This window comes from Nipponia nippon, unplaced genomic scaffold (genome assembly GCF_047370975.1).
Source record: "Nipponia nippon isolate SJK-2023a ecotype South Korea unplaced genomic scaffold, ASM4737097v1 scaffold_8, whole genome shotgun sequence".
Lineage (NCBI taxonomy): Eukaryota > Metazoa > Chordata > Aves > Pelecaniformes > Threskiornithidae > Nipponia > Nipponia nippon.
In genome coordinates, this window is record NW_028262402.1 from 7,918,671 (window position 1) to 7,942,051 (window position 23,381).

At 38.0% G+C, this 23,381-nt stretch overlaps 1 protein-coding gene across 8 annotated transcripts in view; it reads left to right on the plus strand.

Moving 5' to 3' along the window:
- The window catches only part of AP3S1 (adaptor related protein complex 3 subunit sigma 1), a 45,478-nt gene continuing 22,097 nt past the window's right edge, over nt 1–23,381 (plus strand). For 4 of the 8 annotated variants that reach the window (XR_015701140.1, XR_015701141.1, XR_015701142.1 and 1 more), the window contains exons 1-4: nt 6–288; nt 3,691–3,782; nt 6,247–6,358; nt 16,104–16,175. Coding sequence is in view for 5 of the 8 variants with exons in the window: in XM_087742761.1 (XP_087598887.1) it covers nt 220–288; nt 3,691–3,782; nt 6,247–6,358; nt 16,104–16,175 (345 nt within the window). In the remaining 3 variants the exon portion in view is untranslated. Of the gene's footprint in view, nt 289–3,690; nt 3,783–6,246; nt 6,359–16,103; nt 16,176–23,381 lie in introns of all 8 variants that reach the window. The other 4 variants (XM_087742767.1, XM_087742760.1, XM_087742768.1 and 1 more) reach the window with 4 other exon arrangements.

Sequence of the window (23,381 nt, forward strand, 5' to 3'; positions counted from 1 at the left end):
GGACACCGCCTTCCCGTCAGGTGACGGGGAGGGGCGCGTCACGTGCGGCAGGAGCCGTTACCGCCGCTAACGGCCGCGGAGCGCCGGTGACGTGGTGCGCGCGACCCGCTGCCGCCGCCGCCCCGAGAGCGGGGGCGGGGGGGGACGGGCGGGGCAGGAGGAAGAGGAAGGGCGCAGCGCAGCGAGCCCGGCGGCCGCCGCCGCCGCCCCCTCCCCACCATGATCAAAGCCATCCTCATCTTCAACAACCACGGCAAGCCGCGGCTCTCCAAGTTCTACCAGCGCTATGTACGGGCGGGCCGGGGCTGCGCGGGGCCTGGCTGCCGGGGCGGAGGGCGGGGAAGGGCGGCTGCCCGTCCGTCCGTCCGTCCGTCCTCCTGAGGCGGGGGGAGCTTCTGCCTCACAGCCGCCGGGTTTCCTCAGGGCCGGCCGTTCCCGGGTGCGGCCGTGGGGGGTTGTACACGGGGGCCCGGCGGCCCGGTCCTGCCCCGGCGCCTTGGGCAGGTCGCGCCGCCCGCCGCTCTGCGCTTAGGGCGTCGGCGTGGGAAGATGGAGGGTGGCGAGACCTTGTGAGAGCCGTCAGTACGGAAACGCGATTAAGAAGAAAGCTGTTTTCCCAGCCGGTGTGCTTTCCCCTGGAAATTGTCCTTTAGGAGTACTGAAGGTGAAGGAGGGGAGGCTGCTTCAACGGCAAACTCGGTTCTCTGAGCTCATTTCTGGAAGCGCTACTGCAAACTCTTGCCACGCGTTTTAGCCCGACTTTGGGTGGTGTCTGTGATGCAGTGCTGCGTGTCGCCGTGCTGTGGCAGGGGTGTTAGAACGGGGAAGATGAGTTCTATGGGACTCGTAGGTTCAATAAGCAGAGCCTTTTCCTTTGGAAATTTTCAGAGTACTATAAAAAGAGCGTTGACATGAAAAAGGGATGTAATGAAATGGAAAAGTTTATTCTTTTATGTGGGGGAAGGCAAGTAGCAAAGCAGCTCTGAAAATGCAGCACAAGCACCTGATCTGAATGAAAAGAAAGTGCAGTCACAGGGAATTAAGAAACAATGTGCAAACGGTTGATTTAATTCAAGGATAAGAGATTTTAAGGTAATGGTTTGATCATGTACTGTATTTCCTACGAAATAGGCTAAGCTCTGCTTGGGCTGACCTTGGACATTAAAACACAAGAAAACAACTGATGCTTCCCAGAATTATGTAAACAAAATACTCTTTTTCAGTAGCGTTATTACTTGGATTTGTGGCCACTTACTTGCAATTCTGGCTATTACCGAAGTCGTATTTAACTTTATGGAAACGGATGTATCGTACATCTCGGAACAGAAATGATGACTGTGACGCTTAAGTTTGCACCGTCAGGCTTTTAACTAAAGAAGTGTAACTGATACAGGGCATTGCTATGGATGACAGAATTTGATCCCTTCTCCTTAGAAGGGTGATATTGGGAAATTCTAATATATGTTTGTGAACCCATTTTCTTCTTTCTCATCAGTTCTGCGTTACCAAGCAGATGTCTTTCGTTTACCATTTCTAATCTAAAAATTAAAATGGAATATTCTCACCTACACATATTGATAAACATTCCCCTTGCATGCATCCACACTCTCTTCTTGGTAACTTCCATTGCAGAGCTACAGTAACTTACTAAAGAAGGGGGTGTTTTTGTTTGTTTCTTTTCATTTTTTTCCTGTCACTATGGACGTAACAAATAGGTAGATTAAAGGCTTTAATGCAAGTTTTGCATATCTTTCCAATGTTAACATCATTCTCATTGTCCATTCGGATCTTTTTGTGTCTTGTGTTAATGCTGTGTAATGAAAGTCGTGGGAGGGAGAAGAAGCAGGGGAAGGAGAGGAGTGAATGGCAGGAGGACACCAGATTTTTCTTGTCAAGTCCACTCTGATCTACTGCTTTCATAACTGGAATTAGAATAAATCTTCGATGTGTAAAGTAGGGTAATCTGCATAAACAGAACACTTTGAAATTTTGAAAACGTGAACAGCAAATTAAACTAAGAAATTATGTGATTAGGCAATTTCCCTAAAGCTTTGTGGTGCACAGAAACAGGTCCAATTGTCTTGATTATCTTTTTGTGTGTGACTGCAATAAAGCAGGCTTATTTCCGGAATATTTGAGACATGCGTATTTTAATATCAATTGAACCAGTACTGGAGACAAATCTTAGGTTTTTTTTTTCCTACAAGTGGAAGCACCTCCTGCTTTCTAGAGAGATTAATTTGGTCAGATCTGTGAAAGCAGTATTTGTTTGCTTCATGATACCAAAACTTATAAGACGAGTGTAACTTTTTTTCCCTGATATATATGAGAATGGAAAGAATTTCTACTGCATAAAATGAAGTTAATAATCTTTTAGCAAAAGCAAAAATAATAATTCATGGCAACTAAATAGGAAGACAGGTGTGCCGTGGTATTATGTTTCAGAGTATAGACCTGTGGCCATAATTTCAAACTTAAAAATAAGTTTCTGAACAACTTTGTGAATAAGGGCAGATTCTGAAAACAAAAGTTAATTTAAATACTCAATATCTCAGTTTCTTAAGAAGAAAAGACACATTGTTTCTTTCCTGCTACCATAGAAAATGTGGAGGAGGTAATTGAGATAACTGCAGTGGAGCAAGGCAGGCACGAGTTAAGGAACACAAACTATAGAAGCAGAGGAACCTGCACTTTCTTGTTATATGTTTTATGGAGCAGTTTACTTCTGCTGGAGCTTTTTGCTGATGTCTTTGTGGATTCTAGAGGTTGTTTGTAAAATAACACATGAATTTAAGGTGATGAATGCAAACCACACCAATGCCAGGCTCTGTTTGCTTAGCAGTCATGCAGGGTACTGCACTGTTCTGGCTGAAATCACTTTTAAGACAGATGCACCAGTTTTGCTTAGGGTATTTGTTCATACAATGGTTTAAAATGCTGACTTACATGCTTAGGCAGGGATGGGGGCTATCTATGAATGATAACTTTTGGGTTCTGTGCTATAAAACAAATGCAGGATTTTAGGAATTGTATCTGATTTTTTTGACTATGGAAGTAGAGACTTGTTAAAAATGAGTCCGCTCTTACAGAAAGGTAACAAAAGCAAGTGTGCAGGAATGATGGAGTCGCAGTGGGGACTCAAGAGGAGTCAAGTGAATTCAGACTCGGGAGTGATGTTTCTGATCTGCTAGAAGGAAAAGTAATGGCTTAGGAGATGCCGTTGTATTTTAAGCTGTTTCTGAAAGAGTTATTGTGGGATTTCTAGCTTCCCCACCCCCTTCAAGCTTTTGGGACTGCTTTCCCCCCTGTTCATGGGTGAACGTAGTTTCAAAGCATGTCTGTAGCTGTTCAGGCTACGGTGGAGATATAAAAAATTCAGAATACTTGAGAAGACTTCCTGTTTACTTGAAGAAACTATTTTAGATGGGTTTATTTTTAGAAGTTTCTTAAAAACAATCACTTTTTTTCACAGTTGATTCTCAGTAATGTATTCTTCTGCAACTTGTAAACATGTCTTGTGTTGAAATAACAAAAAAAAATATGCAGCTTGTTAATTGGCAGGTTTCAGGTTTCAGAAGTAGATAGTTTGAGGGTGCTGATCTACTTTGTGTTCTATTTATTAGCTGTATGTGCTGTGCATTGTTAATTAATCCATTTTAGCTTGATAGAAAAATATGTTTTCTTTCATAGAGTGAAGATACACAGCAACAAATTATCAGAGAAACTTTCCATTTAGTATCGAAACGTGATGAAAATGTCTGTAATTTCCTGGAAGGAGGATTGTAAGTATCAAGTTTGAAATAAATGCCTAATACTTACTGGCTAGCAAATATTATTACTGCTGATTATAATATAACTGTTTTTACAGTTGTAATGTAAATGCCATGTCACTTGAGATATTTTAATACACAACAAATAATATCATGTTGCACCAGGTATACATATTCTTTACTAACTGAAGCATACATATATATGTATATATGTATCAAAATGAGTTAGGCAATAAAACAAATTTTTTCTAGGGCTGTAACTGACACAGTGCCATCTCTAGTGCTACAGTTGTTTCAGACACAAGATGGGGAAGAAACAGGTAGATGATACCTGACCAGTTTCCCTATAATCAAGCTGAAGATTTCTGGCCTCATTTGAAGAGGCATTGGCATTTGCCATACCCATTGAGAAAATTAAAAATTTTGTAGCTGGTGCTTTTGCTTGAGCTCCTAAAATTGGAGTGGACAGCCTCTGACAGTAGGATTCCTCAACCTTTTTATCAGGGTTCAGGCTTGCTATATAAACTAGAAAAAAAAAAAGGTTTTAAATGTGCTAACTAATGCAGTTTCAACGAACATTTTTTATTAATATAGGCAGAGCAAGGTAGGAGGAAAGCCAGGCTTCCATCTTTTGTCTCTGGAAGACACACACAAAATATTCTTTCTTGAATCAGCTTGGTTGTTTTTTTTGATGTGGTCTTGCTTTAGTTGAAGAGAAGAAATTCTGAAATGGAAAAGTGTTTTATTTTGAGACATTAGTCATCAAGAGTAAATAGTTATAAAGCCACCTTCTAGGAAAAGAGGTCATAATTGATGGAGTAAGCTCATGATCTCCAGTCTAAACATAGAGATTGTCGTAGCCTGTTAAATATTGTAATTATGGAAATTTCTGATTGCTGAAAGTTAGTATGTTAATGCCTACATTTTACACTTGTTAATGCCTACATAATGTCAGTTAAATGCTTAGCTGTACCATGTCAGCTATGATGTCTTTTTCCTGACCAAGATGATTCCTGATTTTTTTTATTTTACTATTTTTTAAACTAAAATCATTCTCTTCCAGCTACTCAACTGGTGATTCTATTGTTAGGTTCTTGGAGATGATTTCAGGCTGAAAACATGCTGGCTTGAATTCTGTTAGTGAAAGACAGAAGCCATTTGGAGCCTTTTAAAAAAGTCACAGCTGTACGACAAAAAGAAACTAAGACAGAGGACACAATTCTGGCTTTCCTCCTACTGCTCAATTCTGGAATTACATTTTCAATATATTTTTTTCAGTATGGTTTTTTTTCAGGGCAGGGATCACTTTATAGTTTGCCATTTACGCAAAGGTCTCAATAGTTTGTAGATACTAATTCTGTGTGCTGAAGTATTTGAAAGAATTGGGTAAATAAAGCACAAAAGAGGAAACTTCAATTGCCATTTCTTTCCACTTTTACATTTGCTTGTAATATTTTTGTCTGATACTTCTTAAACATAGCTACTGCTCTTCAGGAACAAAGGGTTCCCTCTCCCCCCACTCAAGCATTAATGCAAAGCAATATGCTTTAAGCAAAAGTGACCTAAAAGATTTCTTGTTCTTTTTATTTGTTTACATATTCTCTCCCTACAATAAAGGCAGAAACTAAAGGGATGAGTTATGATACACCAAACAGGTGATTCAGTTCTGGTGCAGAATGAAGGGAGAATTTTGATGTTCATAGCCATGTAGGTTCAGGCTACAAAATATTTTCATTTCTATCTCTTCTTATGATTTATGCACCTTCTTTGGGAAGGCTATAGCAAAAGAGTGGAAGGAAATACCTGTTTAGACCTCTTCTCTTCTTGTTCAGTAACTTGATGATTAGTGAGTCCATAAAAAATTAATTACTTCTGTGACTTTAACATTGCTTCACAAACTATTGGTTATAGTACAGTCTTGTTTCTCAAGATATCAAACATTTTGTAGCACAAGAGTGTTACGTGTTCCTGGTTATTAAGTGGACGGTAAACCTGATTTAAGACTTTTTCTGTAATCCAAATGACAGTCTTCATTATAGTTTTCTTTCTCTGATGCTCCTCTGAGAAGGGCAAGGAAGGATTCAGAGGCATACGCTCTGTTAATCTGTAAAGCAGATTAATCCCTGCACAGTGCCCACTAGCGTGTAATGGAAGTACATTTAATACCCATTTTCTGATGAAACTGCATGATCTGTTTGAATTGATTTTAATAAAAAGGTGCATATGTTGATGTAATTATTATCCATATGGATAACAATAACTGTGCTTGTGTGGTAAATGTAACTTGGGCTGTCTTGGTACTTAATATTCTTCCATTGTAATTATATCACAAAATAAAAGTTGCAATATAGTTGGATTTGGGCAAGCTCTAGCCAACCGTTAACAATAGGCCTCCTATTAACTGAAATAACTGTGAGGATTTGCCCAGCTTATCCTGAGATGCTAACTGAGCTTTCCTGTTTTCTTTCCTGTCTAGATTAATAGGTGGATCTGATAACAAACTAATTTACCGACACTATGCCACCTTGTATTTTGTCTTCTGTGTGGATTCTTCAGAAAGTGAGCTTGGCATTTTAGACCTCATACAAGTAAGTTTTTTTTTTTTTTTTTTTACTGCTTTGTTTTTTTAGTAAGGGGAATTCTACTTCTAAGTACCTTAGAACTTCAGTATTTAGCTGTGTGTGTTTCTGTGGTATTTGCAAGTGAAGGTGGCTTTCATACTGTGAACATACCCAAAGTGCTGTGTATTACTTTTAGATGGTTTGCAGTTTTCTGAACTGTCTTTGAAAAAGTTGTTTTCCAAGTTCATGAGAAAGTAAGGAAAATGTTTGTTTGGAGCCTACTGAACAATTGGCAGCTATTTCTTGCTGCAGCTTTTCAGGGCCTTGTTTTGGCTGCAGGTAAAAATGGTGCAGTTCAAACATTCATTAGACAAGTTTAGATTATGAGAACCTTGATACATAAAGCTCTGCGTGTACTCACACACACGCACACATATATATATATTCCCTACGAATATAGAATGGATTAACACATCCAAAATCTCTTTGGATGAAACTTTCCTTGTGGCTTTATGAGCTTTTTGTCAGATACATGCTAGAAGATGAGTGCAAGTGCTGCCCTAGGCATGTGTTCTGCACCAGGAGGGTGGGTGGGGGGAGGTGAGAAGAAAGAGAGCCGCTACAGGTTCTTTCTGGATCTCAGTAAGAAAGGCTTCACAACAAAATGGCTTAATAAGATAACTGTTTGATAAAACAGAATAAGAGGAGGAGTGTAGATAGTAAATCTTACACCCCTTCAGATGCTGGGCATCCCATGTTCATGCATCATCCAGTGGAGCCCAGGTGGATTTTCCCATGGTGTACCGTGCAGAGCAGATCCTGTCCACAGAGAGAAACTCCCTTTTTTGGACCTTTGAGCTATTATATAATTTCCTCACAAGAAAACAACTCTACTCCTAACGGGTGTTCTCATTAGAACTTCTTGCTGCACTTTGAGGTACAGGCAGGGCCATACAGGGTGGGTAATCACCGGTACCACGTGAGAGCTGCCCACAGGCTTCTCTCTTACAGTGAGCTGGCTGAGTTTATCCTGTAGCCAAGGAATTTGTGCAGCACAGCACGGACCCGTGCCTACTCAGGTTAAGCATTGTGTGGGTCACTAACTCCTAAACATGCAACGGTCTCTTGGTCAGGATCAATACATCCCACTCCTTGATCCACCTACCGTTTACCTTTCCCAAAGACATTATAAGTTAGAGATTACATTAATAACATACAGGCTTCTCAAACCCAGTAGAGCAGACATGGCCTGTTCAAGATCATTAACTCCTTGAAAACAATGTCTTCTGCAAGGCTCCCAATACAGCATGTATGATTTAAACTGTTAAATAGTCTGTATCAACTCAGCAATAAAAATCATGTCTGGTAATACGAACACTCCTATGTCAAGAGAACTCTGGTTACACCGGTGATTTTTCAACTTAAAATTTGCACATAAACAATTTCACTGATGATTGTTAGCGGAGTCAGATGTGGCAAAAAACAGTTTCACACCATGAAGTGATGTATGTCATTGCATAAAATGGCTCTCAGGTATGCATATATGTATGATTCACTTCCTGTTAAGCCTTTCAAAAGCTAGCAGATGAAGAGAACTGATTTATTACATAAGTAAAATCTGTGGTATCCTGAGACACGGGCCTGTACCTATTGATTATTTCACTGCAGAAAGCACTGTGAGCCTTAAAGGCCTCACAGTTCCCTGCAGACCTTTCTTGGAGCTGAATAGCTTCTCATAGTCACCTGTTAGTGTTCAGAACAGCTCTTCAGTGTTTAGTGCTCTTCTGGACAGTAGATCCAAATTGTCTTTCCAAGTGGCTGTGTGGGTAGCAGGGAAGGAAACTCTTTTTCTAGATTCTTACATCATACTTGGTCATGGAAACATTCTGCATATCTGAACAGTGCAAGTTACTGAGTGAGGTATACAGTGACCTTACCTGTTCTTAGCAGTTTGCTGTACAGAGTTGTTCAGTTGCTTGTTTCGTAGTGTGTCTTCTTTCTTGGAAGTGCTAAAATATTTATGAACTGAGAAAAGAAGCATGTTAATATTTCATGTGACTTAGGGGTGTTTTTCAGATAAAGTGGATATTATAAATATCTTATTTTTAATCAGATAATAAGGATAGAAAAGACTATCTAGGTTAATCAGTCTGACCTGTTATATTTTGCAGGGCCACTATGCAAGTTCAACTAAGATTTTATTCATTATGGTGTGTTAAAATGTCACATCAGTAGCTTCGAGGTATTTCCAGTTACGCAGTGTAACCTAAATTTTACTTTGAGGTGTTGAAGCAAATTGCTTGAGCTTACTACTACCTATATTTGTACAGCCCTCAAACTCTCCGAATTAGGGAGATCTTCACCTTTTCTCTAGATTGTGTTGCTTCTTGTGCCAGAAGTACTTTGATGGATTTCAATCTCTCAGTCTTTATATTTCACGTCTTTTCCATTACACCTCGGTGTTTAATTACATACCAGTATAATTATTTGAAGGAAGCAGAAATAATAGAAATGCTATTTCTGTGTATAGAAATACTTTACTTTTTTTATGACCTGTAGGATTTTATTTATAAATACAGTCTCACCACAGTACCTGCAGCTGTTCAATATTCCATTTCTCTAGATCATTGTCATTCAACCATTTGATTATAGTAGAAAGTATAAAGAGATTAATTAAACATTTTTAATTTCCCATCTGGCTCACAAGAATGATCTGTTTAATCCTCTTAGCAATAGCAATCAGAATAGATGTATCTCACACTGGAAAAGTGCCCTCAGAAAGTTTATTATTACATCTCAACCCCACGTGCAAGGCAGACTGGCCGTATATGCACATACACATCTACTCAAGCAAATAAGCTGTGTCTGGTTTTTGTTGAGAATTGTTGAACCATTTTCATACATCTTTTGTTTACTATAGTTCAGAGACAACACAGGTAAGAGTAAGCTATCTGGAGTTTGTTATGAATCATGCATATACTGAATTGTTTAAATAAGTAGTTATGTAAAGGGCCAGTTCATGATCTTGGGAAAATAAACTGGTGAAATGAATCTAGAACTCAGTCTAGCACTTGAGAGTTTTCTGTCTTGTAAACTGAAAAAATCTATAGTAGATTAGATTGCATATGACAGTCTGCAGTTCTTTTCAGCATAAAGTTTCTGTTATAATGCTTACGATACTTCTGTGAAGGCCACTTATATCCACTACTTCTGTGAAGGCCACCATTAGGTCAGAGATGTTTCACAGGTAAGTCGTCTTGGCTCAGGCTTAATGAATGCACTGTATGTGTTACAAATCATAGACTCTGCCTCAGATTTTATACTGTGTTCAAACTAGATGTGTTTGAACACCTCAGGTAAATCCGTACTGTTAATTTTTGTCTATTTTCTTTTTTTTAAATACAAGGTTCTGTTTATTGTTTTTGATTAATTGGATGGGAGATAGGTCAGCATCTGTGCTATGCTTGGTAGGTTTTGCAGTCTTTTGGATTCAGTGCAAATTCTGTCCTGAGTTGTAGCTATTTCAGACTCTTCTCGTTACCCTGTGAAGTGTAAGGTTATAGCACATGGAAATAAAGTACATAAGAAAATATAACTAGCTGTAGACTGCCATGAGGAAAAACTGAGTGATATTTACAATGGAACCTAATTATCTTATGGACCTAAAAGCCTATGCCAACTCTAAGCATTTTTGAGGATTTTAGCCCATTGCTGTACTCCAAAGACATGTTGACTCAGTAAGCAGCTAAATCTGTGAGAACAGTCTTCCATGAAAAGTTGTATATAGACTTGCAAGATAATGTTCAGTAAGATGCATATGGGAAATGCAGTGCAGTTCATGAAGATGTTTTTCTCAGTTCTTAAAGATAAATCATCCTGACCAGAGATGCTTTTATGCTAATTAGATAGAAAAGGGAGAGGCATATGAATGGGATACCTATTTTGGCAGAAAAATCCCTGATTAGTTCTCAGTTAACACTATTAGTTTATTTTAGAGTTGGGTGGAAAGTAAAGGGCAGGAATTAAGAACAAAAAGAACATTTTAACCTAAAAAACCTTATTGGTAATGCATTAAGTATGTTGGTAGGTCTGCTTGAAAGACCTAACGCACTTCTGTTTTGACTAATCAGCAGGACTTGTACAGTCTTTCCCTTACACTAGAATCTTGGCATTCTCTGTGTAATCTATGAGTAGTTTTTAAAAAAAAATTGAAAGAAAACTGGGATGTCAGTGCAAATGTGTGGGAAAATGCAGCAGCTGCTCCAAGGATTTCCCAGTTAGAAAGGCTGTGGAAACACTGTAGTTGATTTCATACGCTTGTAATGATATGTGAACGATGAGTTATTAAAGGTCACTCTTAAAGCAGAAGAGAAACCAGTCTTTTGTATGGAGAACTGGCTATGTGTCGTGTTCTAAACTAGTTGCAGTCTCAAGTAGCATTTGAACAGTCAAAAGCAGGAGAGAACTCTCCATGGGCAGGTTGAATTAATTCTGTCTTAAGGTTTACCATTGCTGTTTAGCCTAGGAAGAAGGATGGGATATTCTTGATATGAGTTACTGCTGTTGTTTTTACTTCGTTTTTGTACCTGCTTTTGTTAGTGTTTGACATCTAGCATCAGATCCATTTAATTGATTAGGTGTTCTGATTTTTCTGCTCTCCTTGTTATCTTCCCAATATTAATGTGTGTTTTATTCCTTTGTTGTCTTATTTGTATAATTAAAAAACAAGACCTTCATGGTAAAGGTGGTATTTTATGTTTTGACATATTGCTGAGTACAGGGAGCTCTTGGCTTGTATAACATAGAATCATAGAATACCAGGTTGGAAGGGACCTCAAGGATCATCTGGTCCAACCTTTCTAGCACAGTCTAGACGAGGTGACGCAGCACCATGTCCAGCTGAGTCTTAAACGTGTTCAGCGTAGCGGAGTCAACCACTTCCCTGGGGAGATTATTCCAATGGTTGACTGTTCTCATTGTGAAAAATTTACCTCTTGTGTCTAATCGGAATCTCCCTGGGAGTAACTTGTATCCGTTACCCCTTGTCCTCACCATGTGACTCCTTGTAAAATGGGAGTTTCCGTCTTCTTTGCAGGTCCCCTGTAAGTACTGGTACATGGTGATGAGATCACCTCTAAGCCTCCTTTTCTCAAGGCTGAACAAACCCAGCTCTCTCAGCCTATCCTCATGCAGCAGGCTTGCCAGACCCTTGGTCATCTTGATGGCCCTTCTCTGGACCCCCTCCAGCCTGTCCACATCTTTTTTGTATAGCGGGGACCAGAACTGTACACAGTATTCCAGGTGTGGCTTGGGAAGCGCCGAGTAGAGAGGGATAATGACTTCTTTACCTCTGCTGGTGATGCCCTTGTTGATGCAACCCAGCATCCTATTGGCCTTCTTGGCCACAGCAGCACACTGTTCACTCATGTTGAGCTTCCTGTCCACCAGGACCCCCAGGTCCGTTTCCACGGAGCTGCTCTCTAGCCAGGTGGATCCCAGTCTGAGCTGCACTCCTGAATTGTGTTTTCCCAGGTGCAAGACCTTACACTTGCCCTTGTTAAACTTTATAAGGTTCTTGTTAGCCCACTCTTCCTGCAGGGTGGCTCTCCCTTCCACAGTGTCTACTTCCCCGCTCAATTTGGTGTCATCTCCGAACTTCATCAGGCTACATTTGATTCTGTTATCCAGATCACTTATGAAGATTCTGAATAGTGTTGGGCCCAGTATCGATCCCTGGGGGACCCCACTTGTGATGGGTTGTCAGTCTGAAAAATAGCCATTTACCACCACCCTTTGGGTGTGTGGCCCATCAGCCAATTCCTCACCCACTGCACAGACCACTTGTCTAGGCCATAACGGATCAATTTCTCCAGGAGGAGGCCATGGGGAACCGTATCAAAAGCCTTGGAGAAGTCCAGGTAGACAATGTCCACCACTCGCCCCATATCAACCGAGCAGGTCGCTTTATCATAGAAGGCCACCAGATTTGTCAGGCACGATCTGCCCTTGGTGAAGCTGTGTTGGCTTTTCCCAATTGTGCTTCATTTGACTGGTGATGGCCCCCAGGAGGATCCGTTCCATAATTTTGCTGGGGATTGAAGTAAGACTGATGAGCCTATAATTACCCGGATCCTCCCTTGAGCCCTTCTTGTAGATAGGGGTGACATTTGCCTTCCTCCAGTCCTCTGGGACATCCCCTGATCTCCATGACTTCTTGAAGATTATGGAGAGTGGCCCTGCAATGACATCATCCAGCTCTCTCAACACCTTCAGGTGGATGGCATCAGGGTCCATCAATTTGTAGGGGTCAAGCTCCTGTAATAATCCACATACTAACTCCTTCTTCACTGATGGTGGGTCTATGTTTGGATCCTCCTGGATTTTTATTCTCAACGCCTGGGATCCAACAGTGTTGGCAAAGACAGAGGTGAAGAAAGTGTTGAGAACCTCTGTCTTTTCAGCATTGTTGGTGAACAAGTATTGGTATATCCAATAACAATTTGGTATTTTGGTTCATGTACTTTACTCCCCAGGTGTGTATTTGGCTTTATTAGAGCGTATTTACTACAAAAGAAAGGTGTGGGTTTTTTCCCTTTTTTTTTTCCACCTTTTTTTTCTGTTTACTTGCATGGAGATGTGCACGGGTTTTTCTTTGAACTGTAAAAGATTATGATTTCAAAAATGAAGCACAAGGGGGAGCTAGTAATTCATCGTACATGCATCCTTGTTTTCCTTCTATTTGACTCATTTATTTATGGTTCTTAACATCACAAGGTGCATTTGAACTGATGCGTGGTGTGTGTGTGTGTGTCCAAACAACTGGGGTGTGTTCTCTTCTGGTTATTTTGATCTACAAGTCTGCAGCAGCTGAAATAATTACTGAAGTACTTAAATTCTTGCTGCTGTACTGCTTGCGATAGTGAGCAATTCATTTGATTCTCAACTAAAATTATGATGAAGGTGGCTCTAATTTTGTTTACCATATTGATTATTTGAAGGTGTCTTAAAATAGGTCAGGGAATGTTAGTGTAAAAAAATCTAGTTTACCTCCTAGACCAATGGTTTTAAAGACCAGTTATTCCTAATAGATGTATACCTTGTCAGTACTAGCCTTACTCTGAATGAACTCTCCATCATGATTGGAAGATTGAGGAAGTTTCCAAAGTTTCCATGAGAAATACTTAGCCAGTGAAAAATCTCTCTGAAGAATACTCAGTGCCAGCTGGTTTCCCTTAGATTAAAAGATGTTTGGTGTGCATTACGGGTCATGCATTGCAAGCGGAGACCTGTGAGTTCATTCAGTGTGTGGCGTTGTCACTATGTAATGGGTAAAGGTTTAAAAGTAAGCATTGTAGCTATGAATCAAGAGTTGTTATGGGAGAAGCCCTAGTTACTGGAAGAAGGTCACAAAAATAAAACTTATGTGTTGTCAATGTGTGGGCATACATACTGCTACTAAATACACATATCTGTGGAGGCCTTTTTTGAGGATTTTTGAGTTGTTTTTGGTTTTAACATGTTCCTTTGTTTCCCAAGGAACCAGACGAATGTCAAAGTCAGAGTATGTAAATTCATGTGCAAACTCAGTGATGTATAAGAGGAATATTATCTTCTCTTTCAAAAATAGTGTCAAACTGTTAGCTTTTGTAACTAAAACCTTTGGATAAAAGTTACATTTACACTCTGTTTCCAATCTTTTTCCTGCAGCTAATATCAAACAGCACTGTCCTTGTAACCACATTCTCCTAAGGTACAAGGAAAGTAAGAGAACATCTCTGGTCATTTGTCTTGCTGCACATAGTTGTGAACCGTGTAGTTTGTTCTGATTAACATATAAGGTTTTTTTTTTTTTGTTTGTTTGCTCACATCCCTTCTTTATAGAAGATTGTTATTATCACAACAAATTAACAACTACTTGAAGAAAAAAAAAAAATCTGCTTCGCTTACCTTCAGTATAATTTAACAGAAGCATATTCGTTTACTTAGTTAACTGTTCTAGTTAACTGTTGCCAGTGAACGTTACTGTCTTGAGTCTGTCTGTGAAAATACTCTGTTCCTAGTTGAAGTTATGAATTGGTATTTTGGTATTAAAGAATAATCCTTGTTCTAAATGCATGGAACATCAGTTATATGTAGTTTGACTTTAAAATGGGGATTGATAATAATAGTAATAACAACAGCAGAGTGTGATCCTCGTTTCTTATAGTGTAAGCAGAATCTGAGACCAGGGATTCAGATGTAAAAGTAATCTTTCTTGATATCCAAGGTAGACAACTGGAAATACCTGATGTCAAGTAGACCTGTTTCACTGGGTCTGTAGACATAAATATGTATCTATAGAAGCAGGCCTTTTATACACTTTATTTTTGTCAGCAGAACATGGCTTCTCATTCCTGTTTCTCTGGGCCTAGGCAGTGTGAAATCTGGTTCCTCTCAAAGACTAAGATGGGATTAATAAACCTTGTTGAAAAGAGAGAGAATCAAAACCAGGTGTTTAACTTCTTCCATATTGCTGCTTTAGGGTTTGAGTTTAGAATTGAAAAAAAAAAATTACATACAGTGACAATAAATAATATTAAATACATACTGTAACTAAACAGCCTTGAAACATATAAAACTGAGATTAAAATTTCCCACAAGTTGCAGCTTATTTACTAGTCAATAATAAACAATCTGTAAATTCTTACAGAAATTCTTTTTAATTTTGAGGACCCTAATCTCTCAAACTCAAGCATATGTTTAACTTAGAGGTCTTGACGCATCTCATGTAAGTCAGTAGGAGTTATCCCTTGCATAAAGGGTGCTACGCTTATACCTCCGTAAGACTGGAGTCTTTGTCAGCACTTACCACGAGCACGTGGTGATTGGCATTCGGGAGCTTTGGGAGTGCAAGTACAGCCATTGTTTCACTATCTGGCCTAACTGGGGGCTGGGGTGCTCTTAGGTATACCAAAACTGGCTAATGTGAGTACGAAGGAATCTGTTGCAGAAGTACCCAGAGCACGGTAACGTACAGTCCATATCTGGCAGAGGGCATCACTGGCTGGACTTCAGCAGCTGCTTTGATTTTTCTGCTTTGTGCACTTACATTCTAGGTTCAGGGAGGGGTTATTTGCCCGGGTACAAACTGCTGGACTTATGCTAAGTTTATGTGGTGGTATGCCTGACAGGGTCAGCAGGTGTGACATTAAGATGGTTACCTTTTTCCTTGGTCCATCCTGAATTCAGCAGGTCTAAACCAGGTGAAACCTGCTGTACTGTTGCTGGAAGCTGTGATGCTGACAGACGTGCATGATGCTGACAGTTTGCATTGCACATGTGTCTCTGTGTGGCAATGTTAACAGTAGTCTGGTTAACTGGGAGATGCCGGCAAGGTAGTAATTGTTAAAAATAATAATAATGAAAAAAAACTAGCTGATTTTTGCTTAATAATTGAGTTCTAATGAAGTGGGAAGGAACACTTTGAATCACAGACGCGAAAATTGTAGCATAGACAATGTTACTGTTTTTTTCAAGATGCAACTGTTGTTTGAAACTGTATGACTTTTAGCAGAATTATAACATAAACTGACTTGTGCGTACAGTTTTGCCCTCTAGAGATAACATACTGTTGACATAATAATGTTAACCACATAATTTCTATAGATGCTTTTAATGCCTTAAAATCTGCCCAGTGTTTATTTTCTGTGTTTGCTTTTGTTAAACCTCACACCTAATGGAACTATTGAGTTTCTGTTAAAGCTTGACCTCTGGCTTTTTTTTTCCTTTGCAGGTATTTGTGGAAACACTAGACAAATGTTTTGAAAATGTCTGTGAACTGGATTTAATTTTCCACGTAGACAAGGTACTGCAGTGAGCTTCTGTAGTATTCCTTGTCATGTAAAATGTGTGGTTCAACTGATACTTGGTATTAAACTCTTCAGTGATTCTGCTTTTATTGTCAGTGAAATCTATAGGCAGTTTCTAGCAACATATTTGGGACTTGAAAGCTGTGGTGGAACGTGTCTTTCTGAGGAAAAATAAAAAGTAGGAGATTTGCATAGTGTTGTTGCACATATAATTGTCAAATTGGAGACATCTGAATATTCTTAAAGTAGGACTTTGTTTCAAGAAATAATTTGTTCCGTTTTGTTTACGGTTAGGTGTTACATTACTCAGAACTGAAATTGTTACAGGGTTTTCCAGTTAAGGCTGGCAGTTGCCTTTCAAATGCAATCATTACGTAATTTAAATGCTGTGTGGATCTTTCTCTTTTAAATCTCAAACAGACATGTCTTTTTTTCGAACATTTAGAAACAATCTTGTTTGAATATTCCTAGCTATCAGGAATAAGTGTTTTATTTATTAATCTAGTTTTGAGAAATGCTATAACTATAGTAATCTTTCATTTAAAAGGATGTTGGCATCTCTTAGTGTAATACATAAAATGCTGAGAATTGAACATAGAGAATTTATCCGTCACTTGCATTTTGTACCTACTGTTGCTTTCTGTGCAGTCACCTTTCCCCATCTGTGAACATCTTTTTGCATCAACAGCAAAAGATGCGAAAGGAAAATAAGACAAAAATCACTAAAAGTGGACTAAAAATAGTAACAAGTTAAGTATCTGAAATAACCATTTGGACCTGACTTAGTTTGTTTCAAAATCAGGAAGTTCTTTTGGAAGAAACACTTGTACCTTGACCAGACAGTGAAATGCAAATGACCTTGAGTAGGTGATTGAACTGATACTGTGCTCATGACAAGTCATTAGGATTTCTAGCCTGGCTGGAACACATTGGCTGTTTCCAAAATGGCAGATTAAAGTACAAAAGAATTTGAGAGGTTTATTTGTTGGCTTCTGAGCTTAAGGAACCCAAATACTGCAATCGCTTTGTGGCAAGGAGTTTGATCTTTAGCTGCAGAATACTTTGGCTGCTGTGCAGTCCAAGCTGTTGCTCTGTAGCATGTTTCATTCAGTAGCATTCCCTAGCGTAAGTAGTCTTCCACACTTTATAGGAGAAACATCTTTCTAATAAAATGTAGAGAACTTAGGTGCTTCCAAATGGAAAATTTCTTGAAGAATATTTTACTTTGTATCAGATATGAGATGATATTTTCTTCTTGAAATCTGTTTGTCGAAGGAAAGCTAAAGTTTAAGTGTTTCATTTGATTTACTAAAAAAACCTGTATTAAATGCTTAGGCTAGAATTTTCAAACTCTGAGGAAGACGTGTGGGAAGACCCTAAATAATAATTAGGTATTTTAGCAAAAGTAACCCATTTCCAAAATAAAAGGTCAGTGAAACCTTGAGTTAAGAAATTTTTGAACATGGCATTAATCAGTGCAGTGATTTTTTTTAACTTGAACGTAAGTCGACAAAAGAATACAATACAGAAAGCCGGACTTCTGCAGTAATGCAAGGCTACTACCAGCAGTACGGTAGCATTAGTTGTGCAGTTGTGACTAATCTGATGTCATCTCCATTCTTTTTTTTTTTTTTTCCCCTCCAGTGTAATTGGTTTGTAAGACTTAGTTTATACCATAACATGGGATCAAAACATTTGATTGGTACAGTTTAAGTTCATAAGTATTCTTGTAGATCTGTAAGAAAAAAAACAGGAAGATGTATCTGTGAGAATGAAATTACAGCATTAAATTCTCTTTAAGCTGCTGCTAAGATCACCTTGTCAAGAAGCAAAATGCATTGAGTCTTCTGAGTTACAACATGTTAACTTTCTCTTGTCAGATATTTGTGGCTTGGCTTGTTAATAGATTTCAAGTGTGCAATAGGGAAAAACAGCAACTGCTGCTGGATGTTTGGTCTAGACAGAGTCTTAAGTATAGTGGATACTTGCACGTGGGAGCTGTTTGGGGTGAAACATGTCAAATATTTGTATTTTGAGTGGTCTGGTGTTGAGAAAAGTGAGGGCTGACTAATTGATTTGGATGAGAGTTGGTCTGTGTCTCGGTTCTTGATGGAGTTGTGGAAGGTGACTTTCTTCCAATCCTCTTGCTAGAGCTGCCTGAAAAACAAGTACCACCTTTCTTGTAAAAAATTATGTAGCATGTAAAAGAGTTTAACTGTGTAATCTCAACAGCTGTTGCCTCTTTAGTAGCATTTTATGTGACATTTTTATAAGGAAACATTTACTTTCATCAGGCAGCCATCATTACACAGGACCCAGTGATGACTTATAGTAACCTGGAGACAAGAGAGATACTTATTCAAGAAGAATATTGGTATAGTACTGAAATTCATTTGGAGAATGGAATATAGGTGGGAATGAGATAGTGTTTCTTACATGCTGTAGCAGATGAGGACTTAGGGTGTTGGGGAGTGTAGTTCATACAGGAGAGAACTGGGCTTTTCTTTTACAGATCAGTTGTATTAAAAACAAATTTGCTATAGCTGGAGCAAAATGTTGGAGGTTTATGTTAGTCCTGTACTGATTCCTACACTGAGTCCAGGAGTGTAATGCTTTCTGATGGAAAAGACGTCACAGAAAGCTATCTTAAGCATATTTCACAACGAAAATACTAGAACACATTCATTTAGGGATGTAAGGAAATACTTCTATTTTTCCACAAGTTTTTGGCACCTATTCAAATATCCCTGGGAGTATCATGATCTCTTCCAAGAGTTTATTATCTGACCAGAACAGTGAACCCTCCAGAATCAGATTGCAGCTTGAAGACAAGAAAATGTGCCAGATTTTCCTAGGAGAGTTTTTTTCTTGATGCATTCCTTCTCTGCATTTGTTAAAGCATGCATTCGTGCTTTTAGACAGTGCATGGAACAGAAGTAGGAAGCACTCTTGAGTTTTGTAAAAACACCTCAAAATTATTATTACAAAATGGCAATTTCAGATTTTGAAAAGTTGATGTTCTCAACAGTCTGATCTCTTTTTTTTTTTTTAGAATATAAATGTAAGAGGTATATTCCATATTCCTTCAGTCTGTCACTTAAACACTATTTTAAATAGGCTGTTCAAGTGTATTTTGCACTTAATTTCCACTTAATGCTCTTTTAATTCAGAAAAATTTTTGTTTCTTTAGGAAAATAATTAGTGAAATTTTTAATTGGAAAAAGTAGAGAAAATAATGTTTATTTGTTAATTTAATACGTATTTGCAATGAAAAAGAAGAAAGTTAATATTAAAAATATATGTCTTGCTAGTGCTCATATCTGGGCAAAAAAAAGTGTTTTTAAGAGAACAAAGTAAATTGATTACAATATTTACATAATATTATTGGTCATAGTTGCTATTTCCTTTCATTACAGGTTAACAAGTAAAATTAATTGTATTCTGTTATTTAGAAAATCATCCCTTTAGAAGAAAAATGGGGCAGGACAAAAAACTGGTTAAGCTACTGTGTCAATCCATGCTTTATAAACATCTTTAAATACTGTGTGTTAGACTTGCATATTGTGTACTAAAAATAGGAAAAAAGTATAGAGAAAGGTAAGAAGCGTGATCCAAGGTATGGAACAGCTTGGTGTTGAAAAAAGGTGTTGAAGGGCCTGAAGAAAATTAACAACTGTGTTTCTCAGAAATAAAGAAGAGTGGGATATCAGATAAAATTTCAGGAAGTTTGAAACAAAGAAAATGTATTTTTCATGATTGATAATTAAATTATGGAATGTCATTGTCCCATTTTATCATAGATAGCAAGAATATTATAAATAAGTTCAAAAGTGATTAGACGTACTAACCAAAGGAAAATGGGACTATAAAATACAATAATATAGCAAGAAACAGCAAACAATCTGTGTTTCAGGAATCCTTAAGTTGGAGATATTTGGAAGCAGAGAATTTATGTCAGGATAAATAGTACTCTTAAGATTTCTTGCACAATTTTTTTTAAGTGTCAACTGGTGGATTTTTGAAACCAGATAATGAACTGGGTGGATTTTGCCTCCAACTTAATAAAGTTTTTTAACCATGCTTGAGCATAAGCAGAAATTTTAACTTTCATGTTTTTTAAAGCAACTTGTGTGATGGGAAGTTAATGTTATCATGTACCTCTTCTGTAACATGACACACTGAACATGAAATACTGAAACAACTGCTCAGCAGTAACTCATGGTGCTTTAACTTGTCCTGTATAGAGGACTAGAGGACTTCCTGAGAGCAAAGTGATAATAAAGCAATCCTTTAAAACACCAACAACTAGAGTAATGAAATAGTTTCTTTATGACCAAAAAGATTAAGGAAGGTATTTTCTTAATGTTTTGATGTAGAATACTAAGACTTGCACTTGTAGGCCCCAAACTGGACACAGTGTTCTAGATGTAGTCTAATACGTTACTTCCATAGCTTGTTCTTTGAAGTTCTCTGCTGAATAAGAGCAAAGTAAGCAGGAACTTACTGAGATGTCATTTCTTGCCTCTTTGGTCAGAAACATATGGAATATTCCTGTGCTGTAAAAGAAGGGCCAATTTCTAGAACTTAGCAAAGTTTTAAAGAATGTTAAGAGGACATCGAATTAAATTCCTTTTTTTCTCTGGGATGTAGGCTGGAATTTAGTCTCCTGTGTACTTACCAATGCAGTTTCAGATATCGTCCACAAATTAAAATGTATTCTTCAACAATGGAAACATTCTTTTGACTTGAAAGTTTCTGAATTTTGAGGCTATTAGTTGAGGCTAAAGTTACAGCTGGAATTTCTTCCTTGACATCACCAGCTCTGCCAAAAAGAGCGAAATGAGAAATACTCCCCTAAAATCTGGAGGTGATGACTGCAGTTGCTGTTTTGGAGCCAGGTGCATTTTTAAAAATAAAAAATCCAAATCTGTAATCTGCAGTAGCAAGTGATGGTATTTGCACTGTTATGCTGTACTTTTATTGAGTGACCACTCAATAAAATGTATTGAAAATAACCACTTCATAGTAAACGCTCAGATTAGATTGACTAGCCAGAAAATTTGCCACTTGTATAGGGAGACAAGAATCATTTACTTGTCCTTCTCTAAGCCTGTATAATGCCCATTCAGAAACTAGAAAAGAAAAAAATCCTAAATTTCATAGCATGTGAAAAATACTTTCTGAAGTAAATTCTTGATAAAAGTATAACCAAAATCACCAGATAAATACTGTATTATGAAGACCTTTTTAGTTTTCATGTTTTGTTTCTGGTGGCTATACATATTGTAATAGCTAGTCTTTCTATATGCTGAGGAGAGTCCCACATGGCTTAAAAGTTGTGGAGTAGTCAAGAGGGCCAGATAAACCTGTGCAGAAGCTTAAAAACATCACTGATCTGGGAATGGAGTGCAATTGTGACTGAAGCTGCAAATCTGTCTACTTCTAAAACACATCTCTTGTACCATTTCCTCCCTAAGGAATTATCAAACCTAATACTGTGTTGATAGACTTGAACTCTGATTCTATAACATCTTTAGCCAGACCCCTTTAAAGTGGCAATCTTTATGACCATCACCAGTGGTAGAGATGTGTTGTCTTCTAAATGCTGTTACTGCTTATTGTTAACTTTTTGATTAAGGGGAAAAAAATTGCCATTTTTGACTGCATTTTAATACTCTTTTTTTATAATAATTTCCATATTAACATCTTCAATATTTTCTTTTTGATACTAACAACACCTTAAGTCAATTTTTTGCATCATCCACTTATATTATCAAGCTTTCCATATGAGTAAAATGGAGAATTGCCTGAAAAATCAATGTTTTATCGGTTGATTCTATTGAATACATTGTATATTTCATCAGGTGTCTGTGAAATAATTCTTTGCAAATTTGTAACCAAATGCAAATTTATGTAAGGTTTTTGGTCTTAATATTTTAGGTAGCCCATACCATGTATTTACTAACTCTTATTTGTGTCCAGCTATAAACTGTTTCCTTATGCTATAAGTGGAAATAAGTTTTCAGTAAACAGAAGTAAATATTGGTGACATCTTTCAATGCATTTGGATTGTCAGTGTAGATTAAACTAATGTTAGATTACCATGATTTTATCCTTTTTTCTGATTGTCATGCTAAAAAGCTCTTAAATTCACCTAATAACAAGCTAGGAGATGTAATTCTTTAGCAGAAGCTTTTTAGCTTGGGATGTTATGAGGGACATATATAAGCCAGTATTAAGACAGTGGCTCAGTAAGGATTGTTAATCTTTTCTCATCAGCTTTTGATTCTTAAAGCTCTTCTCAGCAGCAATAAGCAGAGAGGAAGAGCTGTTTTCAGCCTCTCCAAACACATTCATTGTAAGTTTCTACTGGAATATAATTTATCAGGGAAGCAGCTCTTCAATTTTCTTTTTGAGGTATGGCACAAAAACGGGAAGTATGGTGGTTTTGGATACACTACTTGCAACTCATCTTTAGAATTGTTTGATTTAGAGATTTACTTCTATCCTTGATCCACAGGGAAATTGCAAGCATATCCAAAATAGCAGAATTATGGTTTGAAGTATCAGATTGTACAATGTGTTTCTTTCAGAAAAGTAGTAGAATGTTCCTTGTCTTCAGAATTATAATGGGCTTAAAATATTATACATTACATATTAACTCTGGATTTTTACTAGAAAGTATGTGGAAGCATGCCTTTAAAAAAAAGAAAAGTCATCTTTAGATAAAGTGTGAATACAGACTCTGAGACTCTGAAGCAGAGATTTGTGAACCAGGGCTCGCATTCTCAAATCAGGGTTGCAGGGAAGAGGGATATTTAGACATACGCATTTCATTAATGTTGCCGGCTGGTTTATGTAGTCCTTCAGTTTGAGTCCTAGCTGTCAATCTTAGTCCTAGATGCTGAAGGCTGCTTGTTTATGGTGTAGCTCAGGTATGGGTCAACTCAGGTATGTTAATTCTACTGCTAAGCCTAGTCTTGGTACCCATGGTGGGTGAGCATCGCTATGTCTCTCTTCCTTCACAGATGTAGTCCAAAGTAGTTTTTACACATCTATTTGTGAGCAATTTGTTTAATCTTTTAGAACCTGCTCCTTAGATGTATTACTACTATTGATGCTAATTAGAACTCTTCTCCATAGTCCTTGGATAGAAAACAGGTACTGAAAGAAAGATGAATGTGAAAGTTTCTTCTAGCATT